The 23,292-nt window shown below is 47.1% G+C and overlaps 1 protein-coding gene and 1 pseudogene across 3 annotated transcripts; one reads left to right on the top strand and one right to left on the bottom strand.

Annotated features, from left to right (window-relative positions):
* Positions 1–200: 200 nt before the first annotated feature.
* Positions 201–19,500, bottom strand: NEIL2 (nei like DNA glycosylase 2). Of its 3 annotated transcripts, XM_034661376.1 has the most exons (6): positions 19,305–19,500; positions 17,664–17,891; positions 17,287–17,426; positions 10,741–11,096; positions 4,588–4,784; positions 201–3,084 (listed from the first exon to the last, which is right to left on the bottom strand). In XM_034661376.1, the coding sequence occupies exons 3-6, from the start codon at positions 17,422–17,424 to the stop codon at positions 2,786–2,788; spliced, it is 990 nt and encodes a 329-aa protein (XP_034517267.1). In that variant the 5' UTR covers positions 17,425–17,426; positions 17,664–17,891; positions 19,305–19,500; the 3' UTR covers positions 201–2,785. The 3 variants fall into 3 exon arrangements, with proteins under 3 accessions (XP_034517267.1, XP_034517266.1, XP_034517268.1); XM_034661375.1 differs by lacking the exon at positions 17,664–17,891 and having other exon boundaries at positions 19,305–19,499; XM_034661377.1 differs by lacking the exons at positions 17,664–17,891; positions 19,305–19,500 and adding an exon at positions 19,082–19,279.
* Positions 6,055–9,268, top strand: LOC105239497 (annotated as a pseudogene).
* Positions 19,501–23,292: the final 3,792 nt, after the last annotated feature.

The following is a 23,292-nucleotide window of genomic DNA, read 5'->3' as shown; positions in this document are numbered from 1 at the left end:
CAGCTTATACCTAACATTTCACATTTCTGTTATCCCATATGGGTTAGAAAGGTCAATTCGAATTAAGGGAACATATATATGTGTGTATATATGTACACACACACACATTTCTAAGATTTATGAGAGAACAAGTGGGGGGGGCAGAGGGAGCAGACTCCCCGCTGAGCAGGCAGCCCAACGTGGGGCTCAATTCCAGGACCCCAAGATCATGACCTGAACTGAAGGTAGACCCGAGCTGAAGGCAGACACTTAACTGAGCCATCCAGATGCCCCACACACATATATTTTCATACATGGGTGTGTGTGTACACACACACATGTAAAAGTGCATAAATATGTTCTTGTAGATACAAATAGCAATTAACTCAAATAGTATTTTCACAGCATCTGGTCTGGAAGTAGGGTTTTACAAACTAATTCAAGTTAAAAAAAAAAAAAAGTGTGGAGACATGGCCTCTGAGAACTTGAAGATTCTCTCCAAAACACCCCTGTATCCTGTTATGGACTCAATTGTGTCCATTACCCCCTACCACACCCCCCGGCGAATTCTGACATTTAAGCCTTAACCATGTGGGATATCTGGATAGGACCTTTAAAGACGTAAATAAGGTGAAATGAGGTCATAAGCGTGGGGCCCTAATCCTTCTATAGGACTGGTGTCCTTCTAAGGAGAGGCAGAGGCCCCAGGAGTGCCTGCACTTAGAGGAAAGGGCCTGAGAGAGCACAGCAAGGACACAGCTGCAAGGCCAGGAGGGAGAGCCCGGGACAGACCAACCTGCCGGCACCTTGATGGGACAATTCCAGCCTCTGGGACCGCGAGACCAGCAATTTCTGTGGTTTAAGTCTCCCAGACCGAGGTGTTTACTTAGGCATGCATAATCTAAGGCCAAAAGAACTGGTGCTTCTGTCAAGTAAAAGAGATAACTGAGGTACAGTTGTGTAAGATTATTTAAAATATGTGATGCAAAGGAAACACAAAGCAGGAAGGATACAGATTCGACGTCAGAACTGCCATGACTGAACCGGGTTGCTAAAACTGGTTGCAGGAAAGGATCCAAAGGAAAAACAGACCACGGAGAGGCACATTTGAAAGCAGATTCAAAGGATGGATCTTAATGGATTACACCCTTTTCTACACTCTGTCCCAAAGAAGGGTAATGGTAAAATGGGTTTCACGGTAAAATGAGGTTTGGAAACAAAGTGTTTTACTTTGCTCTACTGCAGAATTTCTTGGGACGCTTTTATGAGCTCCACAAAGGTCCAAGAGGGGGACAGAGCATTATTTGATGATAGAACCCTTCATCTGTGAGACACCACAGGTGACGATTCTTCCTAGTGGTCTATTGTCAGAACAGAGGGATCAAAGGAAGCTTGGCTACTTTCAGGGACATCCTCCTAATGGTGTCAACCAGCTGTTAGGGCGGTGCTGGGCACAGTTACAAAGGCCTGATACCGAGGGGACCACAAAGTAGTGGGTGATTAAGTGCGTGCCCTTGAGCCTTGTTAACCCTGTGATCTTAGGCAAGTTCCTCAGCCTCTGGTCTGGAGTTCAGTTTCCTCATCTATAGAACACTTACAGTGAGTACTCATCACCATGGGGATTTCTGCAGATGATATGGCAAGATGAGGCTAAAGGCTTTCCATGGGAAGAACTCAGTACAGATGAACTATTCTACAGGTTACACGTCTGCCATTGGGGCTTTCCCCACTGTTAACAACTCTTGGGGAGGTGCTGGGCACAGTACGTTCACTCATGCAAATCACTACCTTCTGCAGGCCAGAGGCTGATGCAACAGAAAGAAATCCATCTGTGCTCTGCCAGATTTCATGTAGGGCAGCGCACCTATGGACAGAAGAGCAGCTGCATGCTCACCCCCTCCCTACCCTGTTCCTCTGAAGTGGACCCATCAGGCCAACTCAGTGAGCCCCACTTAGCCACCTTCACTAGGAGCTCAGTTATTCGCAGTGTAAAGAGCCTTGACCGCCAAATAAAGACAACAACAGAAAATAACAAAGAGCTGTATTTTCCTGTCACCGTCCTACTTTCTTCTAGCTGTCACTAACAACCTGACAGTGTGTCTCTACCACCCTTGACTCCTGCACCGTTCAACATACCAACAGTCACAAATATATCACCTTACGAGAACATAAATACTTTTTTCTAAAGCCCACTGGGAACAGCAGGAAGGTGGCCAATTCCCTGGTCCCTCTCCTCCTCCCACCCTTCTCTTGGGGTCTCCATCCCACGGGAAAGGATTCAGGCGGGAGGCTGAGTCAGCCTCAGCCTCTTCTCCTGTGCTAATCCATCCTCACTGCTGGATCCCTCTAGGGGAACAAAGGAAGGGAATTCCGTTTTCCCATTTTTTCAAATGGAGGGCCTAACAACCAAGGTTCCAAACACAAAACCAAACACCTGCAAAGCAATGTTGAGGCACAGCTGCTTTCAGGTGCTTTCATTTTCATTGCCGCACTGGGAGGTGTTTCCTTTTACCGTCCTTGTGACTTTTCCTCATCTTTCACAATGGCAGAATTAGATGGGAAGAATTAACCAAAATAAGAAGAAGAAAAAAAAAAAACTAACCCTATAGAAACCGCCTTCCACCGAACTCCAGTGATGGCTAGCAACAGTCCTGACATCCATCCCCCTGCCCCAACCAGCCCTCTAATTCCTGTAGCTAGGCCCAAACACTGACAACACCCCTCTTTCTGGACATTCAGGAGTCACGGCCCCTGAAGGGTCAGGTTCTGTGCAGATGGGGCGGGAGCACCCCTAGGAGAGCTGGACCTACGCTTGCCCATCGGGTGGCAGCCTGGGCTGGCACTGCGGGCACCACCAGGTGAGCCTCTGGAAGCCTCCCGGAGGCCCAAACGCCTCTTTCATGACCCGGTGCCCTCCAGGGCACTGCTCTTTCTGGTAGATCTGCGTGTGCTGCTGTTTGCCCTGGAACTTGCCCTGAAGCCAGTCTGCGCTGAACTCCACCGCATGATCCACGAGGGCCTCGAGGTGCTGAGGACTGAGGAGCGAACCAAGAGAAAGGGGATGGATCCCAGCTCTGTACAAGGCTTCATTCTTAATGATGTTCCCTGGGAGGAGGCAGGGAGAGGACAAGGGAAGGAAAAAGAACACACTGGTGAGAGCCCCGTCCACAAAATCAGCAGAGCAGACAGAAGCTGGCATGACGGCGGCAGGAGAGTTCTTCCAGATGACCTGGAACCAACTCTGCCACAGCCTGGGGGCTCCTGGGCAAGTCACCTGCTCTGAGTCCACTTCCGTGTCTGCCAAGTGGGTTGGCTAATACTCACCTTTAAGGTTGTTGTGAAGATGAAATAAAACTCATGTGCGGCCCATGTTACAGCAAAGAGGTTATCAAAGCAGGCTAGGGAAGCTGACTGCCTGCGTCTGAACCCCGCTTAACCAGATCCTAGCTATGTGACCCTGGGAGCTTCCTTAGCTTCCATAAGCTTCACAGTCCTCATCTGTAAAACAGGGATCGCTTATGTCGGCTGTTATTACTGTCGTTAGTAACAATGACTAGTCAACAGAACATTAGCTCTTGCTGTAAATATCCCAAAGGCGCTTTCTGGAGGTCTGTCTCCCTCAGGGTGCAGGGGCTCCCACAGTCTTAATGTGAAAATGCAAGGCCATTGTCTGGTGAGCCCCCGGGGCCTCCTCCCCGCTGAGGGGAGCTGTGCCTGCAGCAGGCACCACCACGCCTTGGAAATGAGGTGGTTTTGTCATCAACTCACTCAATTGCCTCAGCAGCCAGTCACAGGGACACTCAGTCCTCTCCGGAGGTAGTAAGAGCAGTCAGTTCTTACAGTTCTGCTAGTTAGCTGTTGTAGTTTTCAGATCGCTCAGCTCTTTTACCCACCTGAAAATGCTCATGGTTTCATTGCTCAGGACACTTGAACAGAGGGAGGGAACCTGCTTCTTCACTCATGTCTTTTAAGATCCTGACAGAGGCCTGAGGCATCCGTGCTTTGCCAGCAGGCAGCTCCCTCTGCCCAAGAGAGGCCCCATTAGCAAACGCCCTGTTCTCCCTAAGCAAATTGCACAGCTTCCAGTTCCCGGCAGATACTGGTTGAGTAATCGACTACCCGCTGTGTGCCAGGCACTGCACCAGGCAGTGCAGGATTCAAAGAGAAAGAAGACACGACTCCTGCCCTTTAGGAAGTTATGCTATGATGTGGCCACAGGCGGATTCCAGCTGATAATATAATTAGGATGTGAATTCTGAAGCCAGGACAGAAGTTAGAAATTGCCTAATCTAACTCCCTCAGTTTATTTATTTTTTTAAAGATTTTACTTATTTATTTGAGATGGAGGCGGGAGAGAGCATGAGTGGGCGGAGAGGGGCAGAAGGAGAGGGAGAAGCAGACTCCCCGTTGAGCGGGGAGCCCAATGTGGGGCTTGATCCCAAGACCCTGAGATCATGACCTGAGCCTAAGGCAGATGCTTAACCCACTGGGCCACCCAGGCGCCCCTAACTCCCTTAGATTAAAAATGAAGGAAGTGAAGCTAAAGAGATTAAGTGACTGCCAGAAGCACGCAGGAGGTGGGTCTTATCCCTTTCCCATCAGTCATACCTAAGCCTGAGAAGTATCTTTGGTCCAAGAGTGTATAGCAGACAGGCTGCTCCTGGCCCAGAGCTTCCAAGGCTTGTCCTCGATCGAACTTCTCCGACAAGATGTCAGAGGTGGGTCTGACCACGGGGGAAGAGCTCCAAGACATCTGACAATTATAAAATGCCAGGAAGCCACCACCACCAAAGTACAGGACCAACCTAGGAAGAAAGAAAAGATCCTAAGTGCATGCCATTCAGGGCACATACACATACAGCTCCCACTCGGAGACTCATGTCATATATCCATAGCACTCCCACTCCACAGTCAAGATTCACCCAGGGAAGCTAAGAACCCAAAAGAGAAAAGGGATGGTTCTGCCAGAATCATAAAAATCTCAGGGCTAGGGGCGCCTGGGTAGCGCAGTCGTTAAAGCGACTGCCTTCAGCTCAGGGCGTGATCCCGGTGTTCCGGGATCGAGTCCCACATCAGGCTCCTCGGCTAGGAGCCTGCTTCTTCCTCTCCCTCTCCCCTGCTGTGTTCCCTCTCTCGCTGGCTGTCTCTCTGTCACACAAGTAAAATAAAAAAAATCTTAANAAAAAAAAAAAAAAATTAAAAAAAAAAAAAAAAAAAAAAAAAAATCTCAGGGCTAAATGCAGTAATTAAAATAAAACATATATATAGCTCCATCTTCTGATCACAGCCATACACGTTCACTGAAGACCACATGACGTACAGAAGCCTCAAAGCTCAGAGGTGTGGCTACCCGCACAAAGGCAGACTTTGTTAGGAAGGACAGAGAAATGGATGCTAAAGAGCCACCGCTCCCCGTCCAGGCAAGACTTACCAAGAAATACATATGCACCCATACGCCCATGGACTTCCTGAATTCCAAGGACACAGGAGAAACTGTCTGAACTTTGATAAAGAAATAATGGGTTACTGTGTAAGGGCAGATAATCAGACCGCAACTGGACTCCATATCTGAAAGGGAATATCCATGTATCTGACCTAGATGGTATTCTGATGTGCAAGTAAAAGGACAACTTTGTTGAGAGAGTGAGAGAGAGTGAGCGAGTGAGAGTATGTGATTCGGGGGAGGAGCAGAGGGACAGGGACAAGCAGCTTCTGTGTTGAGCATGGAGCTCAGGGCTCGATCCCATAACTTGAGATCACGACCTGAGTCGAAATCAAGTCAATCGCTGAACCAACAACTGAGCCACCCAGGTACCCCTAAAAGGACAACTTTAGAGGAGAAGGCCTCAGAGATACATCTACCGTGGTATCTCACGTAATTACTCAGGGAAAAATAAATGCCCAACAGAAATGAGATCAGCAGGGACATCAAACCAAGGGGAGAGGGAGAGGGCAGGTCGTAAAGGGCAGCCCTGGATTGCATAATATTTACTGTGAGAGACCTAGAGGACTGGACGATAGCACAACTGAGAACTGTGACGTGTTAAGAAGGAATTCTTGAATCAGAAGATACCCATGTTGATCACTGGAAGTGAGAGGGAGGTTCTGTGTGGTCACTGAGGAGCTGAGGCACTTGGAGCTCCTTAAACGCCGGATGCTCAGTGCTCACCAGCGGAAAACAAAGAGGATGAGGAGGACGAGAAGCCCACCTGAGCTCTGGATGGGGGCGATATCGCCTTGCTGAGAGCGTCTGGTCAGAGCACTGACTCTAAGCAGATGAAGCAGCTTAATAAGCTCACTGGTGTGAGAGAGTCTGATACTGGCCTGCCCCCATCGGCACTCTGGGATTTGGCCGCCAAAAAGCAAACACTGTAGGGTGATCAGTCTTTGTAGGTTGCGAGGTGTACAAGGATAATGTGTGCTGATTCGGGGGACCCAAGTACATCATCAACGTGAAGCAGTTTGCCAAGTGTGCGGTGGATCTTAGTGATCAGGTAGGACCTACCGACACAAGAAGGAATGAGAGTCGGCAGAGTATGACAGTGGACAGAAGTAAGTATCAAACTCCCATTCCACTGCCTCCTAAGACTGATCCACTAGTTACCACGATGCAGGTGGAGGAAAAACCTATGTCATATACAGCGATGTGGCTGGTTGTAAGAACAGATTCAGAAACTGTGGGGAGTGGCTGAAACTCTGTTACTTTATCCAGAGACGTTTGTTAACCTTGACACTGAGCCTCCCAAGGGTGTGCTGCTCTTTGGTCCACAGGTACAGGCAAGACACTTCGGGCTTGGGCAGATGCTAACAGGACTGATGCTTGCCTTTAGAGTTATTGGATCTGAACTTTTACAGAATAATGTCGGCGAGGGGGCTTGAACGGTTCATGAACTCTCTGAAATGCCCAGAACAAAGATAGCCTGCCTTATCTTCTTTGCTGAAAGCGACGCTATTGGAGGGGCTCATGTTGAGGATGGTGCTGAAGGAGACAACGAAGTGCAGAGAATGACCCTGAAACTGATCAATCAACTGGACGGTTTTGACCCTCCAGGTAACATTAAAGGGCTCATGGCCACCACCAGACCTGACGGTTTGGATCCAGGACTGACGAGGCCAGAGAGACTGGACAGAAAGACCACATTCAGCTTACCTGATCTAGAGGGTCGACTCACATTTTTCAGATTCATGCTCGTTCAATGAGTGTTGAAAGAGATGTCAGATTTGAATTGTTAGTGTGACTGTGTCCAAATCGCTCTGGTGCTGAGATGAGAAGCATCTGCACGGAAACTGGTATGCTTGCCATCAGAGCACAGTGAAAAATCACTACCGAGGAGGATTCCTTGCAGGCTGTAAATAGGGTCATTAAGTCTCATGCCAAATTCAGGGCTACTCCCTGCTATATGACACACAACGGAGCCCTGAAGGCTTTCACGAAAACGCTGCTTTTCATTAGAATCCTAACCTTATTAAAGAGACTTGTTAATAACCATTACATACACAAAAATAAAAGGTTTCAAAACTGAGTAAAAACAAAGAAGATACCCACGTTAATGTGTTTTTAGTATTAATTTAGTTACACATACTTAATAGTATCATATAGTTAACAATCTGGAACTAAAATTCTAAACTATCTCAGCAAATGCAGGAAATAGGGTAAAAAAAGTGGTGAAGTAGAAATATTTCGAAGGCCTCCTCTCAGAAGGATGAAGGAAAGGAGCAAAACCCAGTTTTAATAAGAAGGGAGACGTGTTATTAATGTTATTAAACATTGGTCATTATTAACTAAGAAAAACTACAAGTCTAATTTAAAGGGAACGTTATTACCAACAGAAAGAAGATGAATAGCAATACTTGCAATTTATACCCAACAGGAGTGGAAAAAAAAAGGGGGGAGAGAAAGAAACTTGAGAAATCCAACAGAAGAAAAGAAACGAGGTATAATAAAACAGCAAATGGAAGAAAATACAAACACCACAGTTACCACATTTCAAAACAAAGAGTTTTGGGTTGAGTTTAAAGAGATACAAAAGCCAGATACTCTCTAAGAAATATACCTAAAATCAGTTAAAAATCACACCTATAAAGCACAGACTAAGTATAAAAAGACCAAGTGGGGGGCCAGCCAAACACAGAGTGGCATTATTGCCATCAAGAAAAGCAGAATTCAAGACCAAAGGTAAATAGAGGGTATGTTATTATTTATTTTATTTTTGTGTGTGTGAGAGAGAGGGAGGGAGGTGGAAGGGAGGGCCAGAGGGAGAGGAAGAGAGAATCTTAAGCAGACTCCATGCTCAGCATGGAGCCCAACAGAGGGCTCAAACTCATGACCCTGAGATCATGACCTGAGCCCAAATCAAGAGTCCGATGCTTAATCCACTGAGCCACCCAGGTGCCCTGAGGGTATGTTATTATTTAATAAAGGTGCAAAGAACCTATGAGAGTCAGAGACCTTGATGCTTTGGACAACAGGGCAGCAAACATATAAACACACTAGAAAGACAAGGAGAAACTTCATACAACCACAATCACCCTAGAGGATTTTAATGCTCCTCTTCCCACGTTTGGCATATTAAGTAAACAAAAAAGAAGAAAGTATAGTTTGAATTATCAAATCACTAACCTGTTCTTAATAGTTACAGAAGGTTTTACTTCTTATGAACATACTATCTGCATTTATGTACATAAAATGTAAGCAAAGAGCAATGATGTGTTTGCAAATTTTAATAGATGCCCAAAGTAGAAAATTTACAGGCTGATATCCTGATCACAATCCAGTTAAAAAAAAAAAAAAAAAAGTCAGCCAAACAAAATGATTACCCCACTCAAACATATGGAAAATCAGAAAATACTCTTCCCATACAGAGTATATAAAACTAATATTACTTATTTGAAAGCCCAACAAAGTTGATAAAACTCTGGTAAGCCTAATTAAGAAAAAAAAGAGGGAAGGTGACAAAGGAAAATAAAAAACACTTAGAAGAAAAAAGCAGACATAACTTCACAAGAAGAGATTTAAAAAAATAAGAGAATAATATGTGTTAACTCTGTGACAATAAATTCGAAAAGCTAGTTAGGGAGGAGGCTTATTAGTGAAGAGCATTTCAACTGCCCCAGCTGGTGGCTAATTGAGCAACCAGCCCAGGCACCAGCTTCAGGCCATGAGAGGTTTGCTGGGAGGCTCTGAGCTTTTTGCTCATTGGAACTTCTAGAAATGACCCTCTCTTCCCCTCTTCTCTTTATGTGTGGACATAAGGCCTGGGACTGCAAGAGTCTCCTGCTGCTGGTCTAAGGATGAAACCAGCATGTGGGAAAAGGCACAGACAGGAGAATCACAGAACATGAAGCCCAAAGCTGGGAACTGAGTCAACACCAAAGCCCACCCTTGCCTGAAACTTCTAATGATCTCCTCCCCACTTAATCCAGTCTGAGTTATCTTTATACTCCAAAGCATCTTACTAACGCTACATCATACTGTAAAGAAACACTACAGTTTTGAACATAAAAATATATCATTATGAAACTTTAGACAATGGAAGAGTAGTGGGGCTTTTAGGCAGAAGGAGCCTTCTTTAGCAAGAGGGGAACACTCAAGAGCTATTGGGAAAAATACTGACCCCTGACTACCTAAAAATTTAAAATCCCAGAAGGTGGGAGGATGCAAAATAGGTACAGAGGATTAAGAGGGTATAGACTTCCAGTTATAAAATAAGTCACAGGGATGAAAACTACAGCATAGGGAATATAGTCAATAATATTTTAATAACACTGGTGATAGATGATGATTACATTTATCACCGTGAGCACTGAGTAATGTCTAGAATTGTTGAATCCTGACGTTCTACACCTGAAGCTGAGATAACACTAATGTCAACTACACTTCAAGAAACATTTTTAAAAAATAAATAAAAATTTAAAAACTTTTTAGATTTATTTATTTTAGAGAGTGAAAGCACATGAGTGGGGGGAGGGGCACGGGGTGAGAATCTCAAGCTGACTCCCTGCTGAGCTTGGAGCCCAATGCGACTTAGGTATCCATTCCATAATCCATGAGCTCGGGACCTGAGCTGAAACCAAGCGCTGTACGCTGTACGTTTAACTAAGCCACCCAGGTGTCCCTAAAAAATTTATAAACCCTGAAAGCCAAAAGGCACAAACACTGTCAAAGGACACAGGCGGACTTGAAGCCACAGTGGCACCAGATCTCACAAAGATTTTCACGCAATATACAAAATCCTCTGCAAACTGATAAAAAGTATTCGAACAACTCGGAACTAGTTAAGAATTCAGCTAAGTGAGTACTTATGCAAGGACGTGGGGATGTTCATTCTCAGTGACCAGCAATGACTCCTCTGGGAATCTACAGAAGTAATAATCCTGAACATGGACAGAGTTTTACACACCAAGATATTCTCCTCACCATGAACAGACAAAAACTTAGACAATTCTGTCCCTAAATTCAGAGTGCCCTAGTCAAGCCATAAAATGTCCTTCAGAGCCATCCCTCTGGAAGGATATGCTTGTTGGGAAAGTTCTTCCCTTTTTCTAAGCTGCCCCAGTATGTTTCCACCCCTCTCTGGATGCAGACTGCAGTCTACTTTCTATCATGGGTACTCTTTCCTAGGAAGTGGAGAGCTGCAGAGCAGGGGGGATACCCGCCTAAGTGAGCCCACAGAGCCCAGCCCCAAGCCTGCACAGGGGCCATGTGAAACACCACAGACCCTGCAGAGCCACAGCCCACAGCCTGCCCAACCACACCATTACCTTGGAATGGGGTCCCTCCAGTCGCCCCTCTTGTTTGCTTTCTTCGCTCTGGAGAATTCGTTCACCCAAATGCTGCCGAACAAACCAAAGCTGACCTGCAGCCACCTCTCAGCACCTTCTGCAGGCGTGTCTCCACACAAACGCTCCAAACCATGGTCTCCCCTGGGAGCAACAAGCTCCAGGGACTGAGAGGACGAGTGAGAGATCTTCTGGCTGCTGGGTCCCGAGGCCTGCTTTTGGTCCGAGGCCTCTTCCTTCCTCTCTCCTTTTTCTAGAGACTCTGGCAGTGAGATGTTGCCAAGGGACCCAAATTCTTCATCTGGATCAAATCTAAGGAATAATTTCTTTCCATGGACCTAGAAAAAACCAAACACGATCTAAGGCTTTGCTATGGACTTGTTTGTGCCCGCCCCCCCCCCACAATGTGTTACGCTGAAACTTAACCCACAAGGCGGTGGTATTTGGAGGTGAAGCCTCCGGGAGGTAATTAGGTCATGAGGGTGAAGTCCTCGTAAATGGGATTAGTGTCCTTATAAAAGCGGCCCCAGAGGGCTCCTTTGCCTCTTGCACCAAGTGAAGACAGCCAGAAGGTGGCGGTCTATGAACCAGGAAGCAGGCTCTCACCAGACACCAAAACTGCCCTGCTATGTGATCTTGGATTTCCAGCCTCTGGACCTATGAGAAACGAACTTCCGTTGGTTACAAGCCACCCAGGCTGTGGTGTTCTGCTATAGTAGTCTGCATGGCCTAGGACAGCCCTACAGACCCAAAAAAGGGAAGACTAGAAGAGGTATGTGCAGATGTTTATCCTATGCAAACTTATTCCTTCTTGCCTCTTCCGTGAAGCTTTCTCAAGTTGAGAATTTCGGACCTGCCTTTTGCTCTTTGCTCCAGTGGTATGGGCAGTTAGCACATGGTTTTCAAAGTGACTGAAAGCTAGAAGAATTGGATTAGCAGTAACACAGATCCATGCCAGACAGCAGGACCACCCTAGAATAACTGAGGGGAAATGCTCCCAATGTTTTCACAGATCGGCTGAGAAATAAATATAAATTGTCATCTTGTATTTAATTCATAGTACTTCTCTGTTAGAAATAAGCGCGCACACACACATACACACACCACACACGATTTGACTGCAGCTAAAGTACTGCGTTTTATAAATTGTAAATACGCAATGTATTTTACACGTCGTAAAATTTGGTACCTCTCACTCACTGAAATAGGATTTCGTAGAAGAAATGGCCACAAGAGAACTCACAACAAAAAAACGACAATCAATAGAAACTGAATATTGACACAAAAACTAACCAATGGATCAAACCATAAAACATATATAATATGTACAAAGGAAAAGAATTCACCTCATCCCGAAGAAAATGATTTCAAGAAAAGAAGATGGGAAAAAGAAATGTATGTAAAAGAATGTTCCAGCTGCTTTGTATTCTATTTTCATATTGCTAGCCCAACTATGTAATGTGCGTATCCAGATTCCAGGATGAGCCAGTTCTGCATGATCTGAAATTCAGGCAGCCTTTCAAAACCAAAACACCTGGCATCAATAATAGAAATGCCTGTGTTACTTTTTTGGCCTCCAAAAGTACATACTTAGAGACCACAGTTCTGATATGATCTCTAATTTGTCAATTAGTATGAAAATTTTGAAATCCTCGCCCTAAAAGAGGGCATTCCCTTTCTAAATAATTCCAGAATAACTCATCTGCAAATGTGAGCACAGCAGTGGCTGCCATGTATCAGAAGTGGCTAAACTGAGCTACCCAAAAAACTGAGCAGGAACTCAGAGGGCATAATAGAATTCGCTCCAGAAAATACTTTCTTGGGGCGCCTGGGTGGCTCAGTCGTTAAGCATCTGCCTTCGGCTCAGGGCGTGATCCCAGGGTCCTGGGATCGAGCCCCACATCAGGCTCCTCTGCTGCGAGCCTGCTTCTTCCTCTCCCACTCCCCCTGCCTGTGTTCCCTCTCTCGCTGGCTGTCTCTTTGTTAAATAAATAAATAAAATCTTTAAAAAAAAAAAAAAAAAGAAAAGAAAATACTTTCTTGATGCAAATTCACCAGCATTGGTATAATGCTGATGAAAATATGTGTCAAATGCCCCTCAGGGTCAAAACATTTACCAGGTCAAAAATGCCTAGGTCAGGACATCTTTGCGTTCTCTACAACTACGGCAATTTCTACTGTCCCTCTTTTAAATTTTTTTTTTTTTAAAGATTTTATTTATTTATTCGACAGAGATAGAGACAGCCAGCGAGAGAGGGAACACAAGGGGGGAGTGGGAGAGGAAGAAGCAGGCTCATAGCAGAGGAGCCTGATGTGGGGCTCGATCCGTAACGCCGGGATCACGCCCTGAGCCGAAGGCAGACGCTTAACCGCTGTGCCACCCAGGCACCCCTGTCCCTCTTTTAAATTCATGGGACATTGTTACTTCAATTAACTGACCATTAACTGAGCTTTTACAATGTGCCAGGCAGTATGCTAGGCTCTGAGGGGATACCGATGAGGAAGGCTCCACTTGTTGGGGTTAATGTAGAGCATGAAATCAGCCATAATACCTGGCTCGCTAAAATGTAACACAGAGGCCGCTGAGGGCAGAGGAGGTTTGGGAGAAGGAAGTAGGCCTTTGGAATGCCGAGGCCTGTGTGACCACTCTGCCGCTGGAATGCCACAGGGAGGTGCCTTCCTGAAACTTTCCTAGCCCCAACAGCCGCTCTGTGATCCAAGTGATGTAGGCATTGCCCCTTAGGCTATGTTTAGCAGAACTCAGTAGAACATGCATATTAGCACATCGTATCTTTCCCGTAAACACATCCTCCCAGTTTCAGTAAGACCCCCCTCGTCACACATCACATGCTTGAGGAAGAGTGATAAGGATTTGTGATTATCCTCAAGCACCAATAAAAGCGGGACCAAAGAAGAGCAAAGGGTCTTCATCTCTTGAGCGTTAAGCCCCATGCCTTCTCTCTTTCACAGCAAAGTTTGGAGTAATCTTTCATCCGTTGGTATAGGGATTGCTGGTCATTCCGGCATCCACTAGTTCCCTCTGGAAACTCAGTATTTGAAGAGAAGGAAATTCTGACACACGCTACAACATGGATGAACCTTGAAAATATGCTCAGTAAAAGAAGTCACAAAAGGAGGCGCCTGGGTGGCTCAGTCGTTAAGCGTCTGTCTGCCTTCCAGGACAGGCAGGGAGCCCTGGGTCGGGTCTGGCTTCCTGCTCAGCGGGGAGTCTGGAAGTCTGCAAGTCAGCTTCTCCCTCTCCTGCTCCCCCTGCTTGTGGGCTCTCACTCTTTGTCAAATAAATAAGTAAATAACCTTTAAAAAAAGGAAGTCACAAAAGAACACATGTTGTAGGATTCCATATATGTGAAATGTCCAAAAAAGGGCAATTCTATAGAAACAGAAAATAGATGAGTGGTTGCTTAGGGCTGGGGGTGGAAGGCAGGGGTGAAATGAGGAGGGACTGCTAGTGGGCACAAGGTTTCTTTCTGGGGAGATGAAAATGTTTTAAAATCTATTGTGGTGATGGTTGTACAACTCTGTGTGAAGACACTAAAAGCCACTGAACTGCACACTTTAAGTGGGTGAATTGTATGTAATGTGAATTATATCTCAGTAAAGCTGTCACATATTTTTAAAAATTGGAGGACTGGTTAAAAGTCTTAAGTATGTAGGGGGATTGGATGAGAGCTCCCACACCATCCGAACTAGGACGGAATAGAAACATTAACAGTCACGTAAGTCACGTGACAGTCATGTACTCAATACGTACGCCCCATGTAGTCTTTCTCAGGCAGCTACTGGAGTACATGCTTTGCAAAATGAGAGGGTTAAACGAAGGAGAAGATAATGGACAGGGTGTAAGGAGACTACTGACTAACTCCCAATATCCCTCTACCCTCTTCCCTACTAACAAATCTACCAATTTACAGGGACCTCAAAAACCTCTGATTTAGGGAGACCTCAATGTCTTCAGCTAAAAATCTCTGTCTCCCAGACTCCCTTAAAGATGGAGAAGCCAGTGAAATACACGCAGGAGTGGTCAAATGTGGTTTCCAGAAAAGCTCTTTGAAATAGGTGAATCAGCTTCTAGGTCCCTTCTGCCCTATCTCCTTTCCTTCCTGCCTAGAATGTAATGGCTGGAATCTCAGCTGCCATGTTATCACCATGAGGATGAGGGTCACACCCCAGGGAGGGGAAAGCAGAAGGAGCTTGGTGCCCAGTGATCTTGCGTTGCTCCCATACCATCCTGGACTGCCTCCTCTGGACTTCCCATTATGTCAAGGGAGGGGGAAAAAAAAAACACACAAACTCCAGACATGAATAAGCTGTTCTGAATCTGTTATGAGTAATCAAACACAATTCCAACACAGAAACTGGAGAACCAACAAGGAAAGACAGAGAAGGAACATGCCAGAAAAACAGGTGGCACAGAGCGGAGCCAATCTCTTCCCTGTTTTGTTAGCCCACTGCACTCATTCTATCTCCATTTGCCTGTCTACAACTGCTTCTCAAACCTGAAATGCCCTTTCTTTTCCTTTTGGTCCATCTAAATCCTCCATCCTTCAAGGTCCAACTCAAATCCACCTCTTTCATTAAGTCTTTTTTTTTTTAATAAAAAGATTTTATTTATTTATTTATTTGAGAGAGAGAGAGAGAGCGAGCGAGCACAGAAGCAGAGGGGAGGAGCAGGGAGAGGGAGAAGCAGACTCCCTGCTGAACAGAAGCCCACATGAGGCTTAATCCCAGGAACCTGGGATCACCACCTGAGCTGAAGGCACACGCTAAACAGAACAACCCACCCAGGTGCCCCCATGAAGTCTTTTACTCCAGGCCACAAGGACCTCTTCCCTGCTGAGGCCCTCAAATGGGCCTTAATCATATGATGCCTTCCTTCCCCTTCACTGTTACCTAACAGTTTCCCCTGTTGTTGATACAGGTCTTACTTTCCAAATTCAACTCTCAGATCCTTAGGAGGCAGAGGTGCAAAGAAGGGAGCACAGTGATGAGAACTCACCCCCCACATGCCAGGCAGCTCCTGAAGGCTGTGACCCTCAGGGTTCTCCGGCTCCCACAACACGGATTTCTGCCTTGGTTTACTAGGAAACCAGCTTGCTGTTCCATCTCAAAGCTCCCTGTCCACACATTCTTCTGTCCACTCAGCCATTCCATTATTCTCTGCAAGCCAGCTCTGTGACAGGCACAGGTGAAGTGCTGGGGTTCCAGAGATGAAAGGATCTAACCCTGCCTCTGCAAACCTTGCGGTAGTCTGGGCAAAGAGTCCAAAAGCTCTCACAGAGGGGAGCACAGAACTGGAGGTCAGGTGGCCTGGGCTCTAGCTAGCTATGTCAACTTGGGTTGAGTGTTCTCTCTGAACCCCTATCTCCAAATGAAGAAAGTGTAAGTGAAGGTCTACAAGACCTCCTTCAGTTCTAACCAAGAATGGCTTTGTAACCCGCAAGGTGTGTGTGAAGGACAAGGTGGTAAAAAGAGAATCATCACTTATTGAGCCCCTGTCCCACATATAAAGTCTGTTTAATACAATTTTAACCACTAAGTGATTTATCCCCATTTTACAACTGCAGAAACTACAGCTAAGAGATTAAGTAACTTGCTTCAGAGTACACAGCTAAGTAGCAGAGCTAATTTATTTTTTCTATAGCCAATTACCAACATATGCTTCCTAAGAGCCGGCACTCAGCGAAGTGCTAGGCATACAATACTGATGAGGGCACAGGCCCTGCCCCGTTGCTCTGTCTCCTGCACTCAACCAGCAGGACAAATTCAGCAATGAGGATCCACTAGGAGGAAGTACAGGGTGCCCCACAAGCACAGAGAAGTCTCTCCCCACCCTTAGGGCAGGCAAGCCAGGCTTCTCAGAGGATGTGATGGCAAGGTTGAATCCTGAAGACGGGAATTACCATGGTCACATGAAGGGACGGGAATGGGGGCAGAGCTGGGGGAAAAAAAAGAAGATCCAAGCAGGGGAGCAGCATGTCAAAATCATGGGCAAGAGGATTGGTAGAGGAGCCCCAGATAGTTCAACAAGACTAGAAGACAGATTTGGGACAGGGGAAGAAATGGGCCTAGAGAAGGACGCACAAGTCAGACCACAGGAGCCCTGGGAGCCCCTTGAGCCAATTCTGCCTTATGCCCAGGGTATGGATAAGGCCACCAGAATCCAGATCAGAAAGCTATGCTCTTTCCTTACGTCCTTGCTACTTCCCAGCCACAGGTGCACATCAGTCAGCTGGAGTGACCAGAATCACTCCAGACTAATTTGGAATCTCCAGCTCATGAGTGCACAGGGTACTCTATCTAGTTTTAAAGGCCACCGAGATGCCCACTCCTGGCTGAGAAACATCAGATGTAAAGAGGCGGAGCTGTGTGGGGTTCCTAGCGTGGTTGCCTTGGGCTCAAGGAAGCGATGGCATCAAAGTCTTGAGATAAATTCTAAGGGAGTCACAGGATGGGCCAATGGAGCCGGCCCATTTACATGAGGTATGGGACAAGCCCAGAAGAACTCACCTGGGTGTCTTGGAGCCACAGGGACTGGAAGCTGGCAGGGTTCAGCTTCTTACTGCTGCCCCCTGTCTTGACAACCTCCTGCCCCACAAAGGGGGAGACCAAATGGTGAAACTTTCTCACAGATGGTCCTTCCGGCATCCCTGCAGGCAGAAATGGGGAAAAGAAGCCACTGACTTTGCTAGTTCTTCTCTAGCATTTCTGGTGGGTGCCAAGTTCCAAGCTTTCAAGCAGCTATTTTTTTGCCATCAACTTGAAATGCATATATGGCCAAAAAGGGGGGTGTGGCTGGGATCAAAGAGAAGGACCAGCTGTGGCTAGGTGTGGGTCAGTTTCCCAGTAATGGTTTCCCTTTCCAGCCCCTCTCACCACCTTCTCACCTCAAACACTTACTAAGCACCAACAGTGTGCTAAGCCATCAGGTCATGGGAGCCGTTGTGGCAGCCTGAATGGGAGCTGGCCCTAGGTACTTTTTGCCTGCACGGTGGGCCTCCAACGCATCTCCACACTTCCTCTGTCCTCCTCCTTCAGCAATACCAATCATTCGAACCCACTGCTGCTGATTTATCTCCCCACTTTTACGGGAGAAACGGTGATGGAAGAGAAGACTGTAAGGGACACAGAGACAGATGTGAATCTGGTCCTCCCAGGACCACCCCACTAGTAGGGGCACTGTGTATGTGATGACAAGGCGGAGCTCAGAACCATGACAAGTGCAGACACAGGGTCATGTTAGTTCAGAGCAGGGAGAGGCCACCTCCAGCTTAACTGCAGATAATTATCCCTGGTAACCAAAAACAGCTGGGGTTGTTTTAACCCTGACGTATGGTTATCTGTAACCCCTATCCCTCTCTGCCCCAAATCACCCAAGTTCACTCAGAGTTTATGTATAAAGCGTTCAGATGTTTGAGTCTGAGTGGTCTGTAACCTGGCTTCTCAAAGCTAGTTGTTCCTCCCCATCCCCCTTACCCAGGGCACACTACTTAACCACCTGTCCTTGTCCCCCCCTGCACAAGACTCTGTAAGTTATGAACTAAGTAGGTACCTGCCAGAGTGGTAGCTATTATAGTTCACCAATTCTAAAAAACAATTAAAATTTTCTAAAATGATGCCTCTTACTATATCCATGCTTTCTCATAGTTGAATTAGCAGCACATTCAATAATGTGTATTTTACATTTGATGGTGCTTTATATTCGCTAAAAAGTAGTGCTGTTTCCCCTAATCAGACCTTCAAGACACTGGAGAGGCCATACTGACAAAAGTGCTGGGTTGCAAGACTTGCCTGACTGCAACCCAACTTAACCTCAACCAGCTCTCAGTGCCCAAGTCATCTCTAACAGAGGAAGCTTCTGGAAAAGCTTTCATCCGAAATGCACCTAATCCTTGAAATCTCAACACAAGCGCGTAGTTTTTAAGGTATACTTATGCAGAAATAAAACTGGGCAGCAAGTGGTCTCTGCTCTGGCCTTAAGGGAGTAGAAGCGGAAAGGACACAGGTTTGATGGGGACGTCTTGCCTACCCTCAAGCCCCCTCCCTCAAGAGGCTAACTGCAGTGAGGCTGGGTAATGGCTCCCTAGGGTGCCACCCTGAACGCGGCAGGGGATAGGGGCAATAGGGCGTCCTCTTTTCTAAGGTTAGCCACTCACTCCCCAAGGGAGACTGTAAAACGGCTGCTTGTCCCAATTCTTTCCCGGGGTGAGGCGAAGAGATGGGGGGCCGCGGAGACAAGGCTGAAGGGCACTGGGGGAGGCTCCCAGGGGTAAATGCAGGGCGGCACAGTGGCAAACCAACCAACCAAAAAACTGGGCCAGGGGTGCGGTTCCATAAGGGATGCTTCTTCAAACTGTCGGTCGCTGCGTTGGCTCGCCGGGACGACGGCGCGCAGGCCGCGGGAAAGCCGGGCACTGCCAACAGCAGCGGCTCCGCGCACCGCCGTGCGGAGCCCGCGCCGCCTCCCCGGCCTGCTCCCCGCTCCCTGCCCGCGCGGGCCAAGGCGAAGGGCGGGCGGCTGCACTCACCGGCTCCGGGCCCGCGCCCCTCGGCCCGCCCCAGCACCGAGCCGCGGCCCGCACGCCGCCTCCGGCGCAAGGCGGAGAGGACTCGGCCGCCCGGCGTCCGCACACGCTCTGCCCCGGGATGGACCCAGAACGCTCCCGGGAACCAGCAGCGGGGATAGGTCCCGAGGAGGGGATGGGAGGGGTAGCGCGAGGCTCCCCCTTCGGGGGGGAGGGCTCGGGGTTCCGCCGGGGCGTGGGGTAGAGCGGGACTCCGCCCCTGGGGGCCCCGCTCTGGCAGGGGAGGGCGCGAGGCTCCTCCCCTGAGGTGGGGACTGGAGGCGGGGCCGCGGCCGCGCTTGGGCAGTAAAGGGCGGGAGAAAGTGGGAGAAGGGCGGAGGTACAGAGATCTGGCGCATTGTAGAAACGAGGCAAACCGCCCTGGAAACATTTATTGTCTTTCGGAGACAGGCGGTTATAGAGAAAAGTGAAGTTCCTGTATAGGAGAACTTTGGGTAGTTCGGGCAAAGTCTTTGAGTTGATTTTGAACGGCTTCCAAGCTCACGTCATTTTGCAAAGGAAACAGGTTGTCATGAAATTCTAATGAAAAATTTCAAGAGTGGGATCTTTCATTTTATATTATTTGAATATTATTGATTTTGCCATAAGCAAATTTTGCTTTAAAAGTAATATTTAAATTTTTGTTTTCAGAGAGTAATAAAGATAAAACGATAGACTATTCAGAAATATCTATGTTCCATTGTTAGTTCTCCAAAGAGGATGGGAGCCAGCAGTTTCCAGAAGACAGCAGGGAAATTTGGGGAAGTGCCAGAGCAGATGTTCCAGAAACTGTCCAGGATAGCAGGCACCACGGACCCGAGAGAGTCCTGAGGAGGACTTGGTCAGCACAGCAGACAGGCCCAGTTCTTTCTCAGGCTGTGTCCTGCTGATTGAGAGGGAGCAGTACAGGTGGCCTAAAGGGAACAGGAGCAGAAAGTGTGGAGAGGAAGGCTAGGAAGTCTCAGGGTACTGAAGTTTCACAACACAGTGGGACCCTGGAGACAGAGGGAATGAGGTTTGCAGGTGCTGAGTTTCCAGGAGGGATCCCCTGAGAACCTTCTGGTCTCCCTCTTTCTGTATCTGGCTTCTTCTGGAGAACAACATCCCCGCTAGGAGGCCCCCTGCTGTAGGATCAGGTGCCCACAAACAGTAGCTTCTGGAGCACCTAAATCCCCATTCTCTAGACCTTGGCTGAGCTGCGAAGGAAACCAGAATCACAATCATTGCCTCACCTCTTGGAATGAATGCCTGATGCCTAAGAAGGCTCTGCAGAGCCCAAAGAACTATGAAATTAGGAAACCAAATGGTTCACAGAGTGACTCTGTCATTTATAATAATAGCTATTTGTTGAGCACATACTATGTGCAAAGCACTGTTGTAAGCTCTTTATGTTAGACTGCCTCATCGTTAGTCGTGGGAAGACAAGCAAGTCACAGTGTCCCTGTATCTATTCATGTTTTAAGTGAGCTATATATGGCTTTATCATGGAAAGATCATAAAGCAGGGTTTCTTAAACTTTAATATGCCCCTGAATCACCTGGGAATCTTATTCAAATGAAGATTCTGACTCAGGTTTCTAACAGGGCTCAAGATTTTGCCTTTCCAACAAGCTCCCAGAGGCTGCTGCTGTTGCTGCTGGTCCAGGGACCACACTTGGAGCAGCAAGGGCTTGGAAGTTGGTAGGCAGTTGGCAGGCATTCAATAATAAGTGTTCTTTGAATGAATGATTAAATGAGATACTAGATGCAAAACACTCATAAACTGTAAAGTGCTCTGCAAGTGCATGTAATCATCATTCTAGGACAATAAGGCTGGGGAAGGACAAATTCCTAGAAGAGTAACTCCATAGAATGGCAGTGAAGAGTACTGTTCCTGCATCAGACTACCCGGATCCAAATCTCACCACTCAGTGGGCAGAACTTGGGCGAGTAATTTCCCTTTCTGTACCTCAGTTTCTTCATCTGTAAAATGGAGTGAAATGGGTACCTCACTGGGCTACTGTGGGATTTACTGAGATGATTCACATTGATCTCTTAGCCCTGGGCCTGGCTTAGAGTTCAATATCTTTTAGCTATTATTATTTGTCTCCTGGACTGGGGGCAACCCCAAAGCCCACAGGAGCCTGGCCTCAGGACCTAGCTTTCTAAGGGTCATGGAGCCAATTCCTCCGTCTTCCTTTGTGCTCCTGATTTCTCCAACAGGATTATAGTTACAGTGAACATGAAAATCGATTAAAATAGAGCCACCTCACAGACAGTGAGAAAGGAAGTGAAGGAGAAAAGCAGTAGAATCTGGTAAGGAATCAGACTGCAAAAGAAAGAACTTGGGGATTCTGAACCATAGTGAGGTTTTATATGTCTCCAGAGGCATACACACTCTATGACCTTCAGTGAGTTACTTAAAATCCATGGGTCGTATCTTCCTTGAGTCCAAAACATGGCTGTAAAGATATATACATGTTCTATGTGGATATATAAAGCTACTAGCAGAGTTGGACCTACACTAATGCTTAATAAGCAGTAGGTACTTTTTTTTTAACACAATTTCTGGGCTGACCTGAGAGTGCTTGAAAATCAGGCTTTAATAGTCTGGTAGCCACAGGAGAGGAGAATGCTAGTGCCCCCACATGGTCAGTGCATTAACTGCAAGGACCGGACCTTGATGCCAATCTCAGGGCTCTTCCTCACAACCAGTTCCGTGTCCTTGGGTGAGTTCCCTTGACAATGGTGGGACAGGAGCGTCTGGACCAGATGATCTCTGAGACCCCTCATGATCTGTAAATGAGTCAGGCATTGTCTCCCAATCCAGGTATCCTTTTTCCTCACAGGGTTCAGTTTTCTTTCAGTTCGACCCTCCTAGACCAGCTATTGGAAACCTTGTTAATACTAACTTCCCCAAATCCTTAGCAGTTTGTGTCTTGTAACCCCACTGTATTCCCGCAGACTCCAGACCCATATCCTCCCCTAAGGAAGAAGCGACCAGGAATTCCTCAGTGCTGCTGTCCTTGTGGGAACAGCTGGATTTAAGGCTGCAGGGCTTCCTGGGAGCCTAGAGCAGCACCAGGGCCCCTGACAAATGCCCTGGGATTGTTTGATTGCTTGACTTCATAGCTTAAATAGGAAGGTCCTACCAAGTGCCAGGACATCCTAGATGGAGTTGACCTAGTCAGTTTGACTAACAGAGTAAGCACTGGACTAAACCAGAGCCTTGAGAGCAGGGATTCTTGCAGCACTGGACTAAACCAGAGCCTTGAGAGCAGGGATTCTTTTTTTTTTTTTTTTAAAGATATTTATTTATGTGACAGAGAGACAGCCAGCAAGAGAGGGAACACAGCAGGGGGAGTGGGAGAGGAAGAAGCAGGCTCCCAACGGAGGAGCCCGATGTGGGATTCGATTCCGGAACGCCGGGATCACACTCTGAGCCGAAGGCAGATGCTTAACGACTGCGCTACCCAGGCGCCCCGAGAGCAGGAATTCTTAACCTGGGGTGTATGGAGAAGTTTCCAGAGTTCTTGGACCCCCTAAAATGATGAATAGTGTATAAAGTCTCAGAGTACGGGTAGCTTTCTGGGAAAGCATACCTGGCTTTTATTATATTTTCAGAGGGGTCTGTGACCCCCAAAATTTAAAAAAAAAATCACTGCTCCAAATTGCAGAAATGACTTACTTAGAACGTTCTTTATGCAGGACCCTGCAGGAAGCCTCAGCATTGCGTTCCAGTTCCATGACCTGCGGTCCCTCTCAAACCTCTCCAGTGCAGCTGCGTAGTGAGGGAAGACACCAACGTCGTCGGGTGGATTTAAGAAAACACACCAGAACTAATGCATAGCATGCTTTCCTCCGCAGTGTGGTAGCCATAGAAGACCTGAAAATGTTTCCCATTTCCCCTGCTTCGTTTGCTGGCATCGGCTTTCAGAGTCTACAGAACATTCCTCAATAGCTCTTCACTGAGG

The sequence above is a fragment of the Ailuropoda melanoleuca genome, chromosome 5, assembly GCF_002007445.2.
Source record: "Ailuropoda melanoleuca isolate Jingjing chromosome 5, ASM200744v2, whole genome shotgun sequence".
Lineage (NCBI taxonomy): Eukaryota > Metazoa > Chordata > Mammalia > Carnivora > Ursidae > Ailuropoda > Ailuropoda melanoleuca.
Note: the sequence above shows the minus strand (reverse complement) of the source record. Positions and strands in the feature narration are given on the sequence as shown.